The 6,187-nt window shown below is 32.9% G+C and overlaps 1 protein-coding gene across 1 annotated transcript; it reads right to left on the minus strand.

Annotated features, from left to right (window-relative positions):
* Positions 1-738: 738 nt before the first annotated feature.
* Positions 739-5,938, minus strand: LOC149486289 (apolipoprotein D-like). The gene is made up of 4 exons (XM_089697945.1): positions 5,782-5,938; positions 3,387-3,594; positions 1,545-1,634; positions 739-983 (listed from the first exon to the last, which is right to left on the minus strand). Exons 1-4 carry the CDS (start codon positions 5,896-5,898, stop codon positions 766-768), a joined length of 633 nt encoding a protein of 210 aa, XP_089554071.1. The 5' UTR covers positions 5,899-5,938; the 3' UTR covers positions 739-765.
* Positions 5,939-6,187: the final 249 nt, after the last annotated feature.

Here is a 6,187-nt window from a genome sequence, read left to right on the forward strand (position 1 = left end):
ACTTTCTTCTCAGAGATATTATAATGTAATATTTGGTTGGTTGGTACTATTTTGATAGACCCCCCAGAAGTTCAGAGTTCCATAGAAACATAACAATATTACTTTTAGGGCTGATTTTTCAATCCTTGGTTAAAAATTAATCGTTGAATAACTACCATTTCAAAAATGTATTCTAATTACTTGCATTTGACAGTTTACATGTGACATTTTAATATTGTCGTCTTTATTGGACGGATAAGTTTTAACGAAGTATTGAAAAATCAGCCCTTATTCAACCGAAACAAATTGAATTTATCTGATGATTCGCAGAATACTTGACAATAATAATCAAACAATATAATCTTTTAATAGTTTCCGGAAAAGTTTATAACAGCGATTAAGTCATTGTTATTCACTGTACTGATAAGGTAAAATAACATGAAATATACCGGAGTGATGTCAGATTCACTAAGCTAGTTCATTTATTTCACAATAATAATATGACACTCACAAAAGTGACTTTCTATGGGTAAAAGAATTTTCAAAATCAGTTCAGTCAGTCTTAGTTAACAGTCATTAAATAAATAGGTCAAATACGAGTCAGACTCGCAATACTAAGGGTTCCGTATATCCTTTTATTTTGCAAAAAAATTACAATAGGTATTACAATCTTATAACAGACGGACAAGAAGGGTTAGTAATTAATTCTTCTGCCATTACTTACGAGGGTTTTATTGGGGAAGTAAATAAAAAACACACTACTGTACACTTATATAATCTTACAATCTAGCTTAAAAACGACAGCATGTTACACAGTACAAGTGCAAGTATAATCGGGGAGGCTAATATAGAGATTGCGGAGTTCGTCTTGCAGTGCTCTGCGGTGTGACCGACGTCCTTCCAGGTGGCGTTCCGGAGGTCGGTGTTGAGGTTTATCGCTGTATTGATCAGATTAATCTGTTCTGTTGTGAACTTCTTTGCTCTGCTGATTTGCCAGGACCATACTGTGAAAGGATATGATATTTTAGATAAAGTGCATAGATTTTTTTTTCAGAGAAAGTGAAATTTCAAGGTCCCTTCATGTCCAATACCATCACGTCATGAAGTAAGGCGTCGATTTTGCTGGCTCTTTTTTACGTTTTTGAATGCATGCCTAGATAAATATGAGAAATAAGAATATAATTAACTAACCGAATAGATAAACTTATCGATTACCTGTATTTTTCATTGATATTTCCAAAAAAAATTAACAATTTAAATATTAAAAATAGTATTGCGAAAAAATCCTAAACATCATGCAACATTGCAAGATTAAATATATCATTAAAATCTATATTCAGAATGTATTTTATTAATATACTAGCTTCCGCCCACGACTTTGTACGTGCATCCCCGTTTTTCCCCGTTCCCGCAAGAATTTCGGGAAATCCTTTCTTAGCGGATGCCTACGTCCTGCCTACATCTACCTGCATGTCAAATTTCAGCCCGATACGTCCAGTGGTTTGAGCTGTGCGTTGATAGATCACTATATCAGTCACCTTTGAGTTTTATATTTATAGATTTACCTGTCCTGTGTGTTGTGTTCTGTTCACAACTGTACAGTAAACCATATCCCGTGTAATCCGTGGCTAGGACAAGCACGTTCATGGCTCCAGCTGTAAAGAAATACTTCAATAAATAAAAATAACCAAACACATTCTTACTAGTAAATGTTTGATCATTTACCAATCTTTAGATACGGAAAATTTGGATTTACGGCTTTAAATTTGTAAAACGGCAGAAATTGTTATCAAAATTATGGAAGCCTTCTCTAAATTAAAATATAGCCTTGGAAATAATAATAGAAAATTTGATAAAACAGTTAACAGTCGAAAAAATATATGCATCTATTTATGACCAAAAACACAAGAGTAGTTGTAGGTAAGAACTAGTCTAATTGTCAATCATAACTGTTTACCGGTCTCTTAGATCAATATAAGATATCACTGATAGGCGATAACAAACAGATTCCCTTACTATCGTAAAGTGACACTTTGAAAAGGGTCATTTGACCTACATCGATATGGTCTGGAGTGTTGAGTAAATTCTACTTTAAACAACATATCAAGGGCTTTAGCCTAGAACTTAGTGAATCATTTAATTGATTTATCGTGTTGTGAGTAACACATTAATACATAATATTAAATGTAAAACCGATGTTCGATCTGATCCATTCTTAGTTGTTTCAAATTACTAATTTAACAATTATTTAATTGAACAGTCTGTGAGTTTAAAATTTTCGATTTGTTATTTGATTTCACGAGAACTACTTATTTTTTTACATTTATTTACTTGAACTTTGTTTTAATTATTAGTTAAGACGAAAAATCAAAAAACGCGTACTTAAACCTTGAACCATTTGTTAAGGTGTGTTAAGTAGTAGAGCGGTGAAATTATTTATGCTAATTATCATAATATAATCAGAATTTTCTTCCATTTCATATGCATTCAAAGAGAACATCTAAATAACACCAGAATTAAAATAACCTTCCAAATTCTAGATTGTCTAATAAATTTTGCATGAGAACAAACACATGACGACAGGTTCTGCAATTTCATCCACAAGTCAACTCAACATGTATGAATTTATACTATATCTATCAAAAGCATAACAAAGTTTGCTAAGCCTCTCCTCAAAAAGACTAGCAAAAACGCAAACTAAATTCCAATAAAAGATTTTATCAGATAACGTGAACAAGTGATTATTTCGCTACACAAACATCATATTCAATGTTGTCACCAAGATAATTGACGATTGTAATGAGCATAGTTTTACGTGCATCCTTATTATACTTATGGTTATGGTTATGGTAATGATGATACGGATGATTCAGACCCCTTGAAGACTAGGTACTATTTTTAGATTTACCTTAAAAAGTATGTGGCTTTAGCTAAACCTTTAGTTAAATAATGATCAAATAATCATAAAAATGGAGCTAGAAGATAGTTAATAGTTTTTCATAAAAAAATGATAATATTATTTAGAGGTTAACGAACAAACGAATTATTTAAGCCAGAATGTTTACGAAATGTCCAGTTTTCTATATTCGTTTATTTACTTTGTCGTTACTACCAAACATTAAAGCAGATTTCATGGCAGTTAAATACATAGATTACCAACAATAACTCTCATTCCACCCTTTACAACACGTTCGCATTTTCATTTAAGCCTCACCCTATTTTAAACCTGATCAACAACAGATTGCTTAATTAATCAGTTTAATCCTCAATTACTCCTCCTACCGAATTTCATCATCTGCTACAACACATATACCTTACCTTACAATACATATACCTTTGTCTCTTTTCCTCCCTAATTTATCTTCCACAAGTCTTACTTCTCTTTTTCTGTACAAAATGTGGCTTACCTGGATATCTGAAGATATACACTCCATTTTCACCAGCACTGAATGTCCCATTGACCCATTGGACAGTTCGATTTACAACCTGTCTGTTAAAAACAGTACCATTGACCAGCACACCGTTTTGAACGACTCCTTGATACGTGGAAGAGGCGCAGCCGCCTACTTCATTTGCGCTGGATATTCTTGCTATTTGCTGCCATTCACCCAAGAACTAGAATTAGATGCTGGATTATGTATTGTCTCGATTTATGCAAAGCTTTTGAGATAAAGAATTTGTAAATATTTTCAAGGCTAATTTTTTTTATTAGTGTTGATTTTGTTAATGCAGATTTCAAGTTTCAGATGTCAATCTAGTTTATATATCCTTTGATTTAAATATATGCTATGCGTTTACAAATCGATGAAAAAAATTGCGGCACCTTGTAACATGTTAGTCTCTTAGTTCTATTATCAACATTAGTTACCAATTTACAATGATTTCAATAGTATTTTTAATAAAAGCTCAATATATTCGTGTGCGCAAAACAATTATTAACTTGTAGGTTTATTTCAATCGTTTATTGTTTTTATCGATAATATATCTATTTGATGATTAACTTTTGCAATCTATCGTCAATAGTTGTTTATTTATTTATTTATTTACTAGTTTAGTTGCATTGAGGGTCTGATTAAAGTTATATCAATAACAATTACATGTATGGTGTAACTATTTTATATAGTTATAATTTCAGTACATATCTAGTATAAAAGCTTATCTGTTTCCACTCGTGGTACTATCGGTTTTAATTAAAAATATAGGTTGATTTTATTTTATTTCTATACGTATTTAAAAGGGTAAACCAACCGTTTTTACACAATACTTGGACTATTGCTTTTATTTTGTACTAGCGACCCGCCCCGGCTTCGCACGGGTGCAATGCTGATACTAAATACACTACAGAAAAACTGTGAACGTTGTATTTAAAAACATAGCGGCCCGCTCCGACTTCGTATAGATAGCCTGGCGGCCGGCCGGTACCGCCGCAAACGCTACGTCCCGCAATTTTTAAATCTGTAATATCTTCGAAAATATTCACTTAAATCATACGGTGTAAAGGGCCATATAGATCTATATTAAACGAACAATGTATTCAAGGTATTTAATTGGTTAAGGATTAATGCTGTATTGGTTAAAATCGCATCGAAAATTAGCCATTATTTTTCGTAAAAAGTAAATGATAAAAAAATGTTATTGTGGGTTATCCATAAGAGATAGACATATACCATCGCGGACTTTTCTATAGACCTTTTCAATGTGTATAATACTTAGTACATTATTTTGATAAAACTCGTAGGGTTCAGCCTGCGTTTGCAATGTAAGCGGAAAAAATGTAATTTTTTACGACATCACTTTAGAAACCTCAAAAATAACAGTACTTCTCCACTATTTAATGGATGTTATTATATATATATAAACCTTCCTCTTGAATCACTCTATCTATTAAAAAAAACCGCATCAAAATCCGTTGCGTAGTTTCAAAGATTTAAGCGTACAAAGGGACATAGGGACAGGGAAATCGACTTTGTTTTATACTATGTAGTGTAGTGATATTACATATCATAAGTAAGCGAGCTACTGAAAATATATGAAAAACTGAAATTTATGAGCAGATAGCATATATTTAGGATAATTTCCAGTGTATATTCATTTAAAGGCATTGAAAAATCTTAATCTTAATATTAGATATATTAGATATATTATAAAGGCGAAAGTTTGTATGGATGTATGGATGTATGGATGTTTGTTACTCTTTCACGTAAAAACTACTGAACCGATTACAATGAAATTTAGCACACATATAGAGGGTAACTTGGATTAACACATAGGATAGGTTTTATCCCGGAAATCCCACGGGAACGGGAACTATTCCGGTTTTCCTTTGAAAACGCGGGCGAAGCCGCGGGCGGAAATCTAGTACTATTATAAAGGCGAAAGTTTGTAAGGATGTATGGATGTATGGATGTTTGTTACTCTTTCACGTAAAAACTACTGAACCGATTACAATGAAATTTAGCACACATATAGAGGGTAACTTGGATTAACACATAGGATAGTTTTTATCCCGGAAATCCCACGGGAACGGGAACTATGTGTGTCCTTTGAAAACGCGGGCGAAGCCGCGGGCGGAAATCTAGTAATTATATACTATTTCCTTCTATTTATTTGCGTATACTAACTACAACCCGTGGTATATCCCGGGTAGTCATATGAAATCGCGGATCGCTAGTTTAAAAAAGTGTTTTCTTTCGTTCATTACTTCTTACGGTGTTTCTCGTAAAACCTATATAGACTGTATCACTCTCTAACCCTCTCACTATCGAACGAACAAAACACTTTTAGGAAATAAAAATTACCAACCTCAGAAACATTCAAGTTCCTCACAGCCGTGGTTGCCGGGAAGTTACATGGTCCTTCGAGCACCAACTGGCCCTTCACACTGGCGACCAAAAACGCTGCTATCACAAATCGATACATTTTGTTGTACTGTTAAACGTATACTGTGGTTAAAAGAGGATGTTATTCCATTAAATACTGTTATGGCTTATCTGATAAGTTGATGACTAAATATTTCGCAAACTGATGGTTTTTAGATTTTTATAGCCAAGTGCGTATTGAATGAAGTATTAAATACTGAAGAATTTTGCGTGATAATCGTTTTTAGATACGCAAATAAGTTGAATAAAGGATATGACGAAAATATTAAGGAGAAATTTATTTGTTGAATGTTGTAGCACGCTCGGATGATTTTAATGATAGCTTTAAT

This window comes from Colias philodice, chromosome 8, assembly GCF_061535455.1.
Source record: "Colias philodice isolate Cphi_HAF_F1 chromosome 8, ilColPhil1 Martin Lab GWU primary, whole genome shotgun sequence".
NCBI classification, from domain to species: domain Eukaryota; kingdom Metazoa; phylum Arthropoda; class Insecta; order Lepidoptera; family Pieridae; genus Colias; species Colias philodice.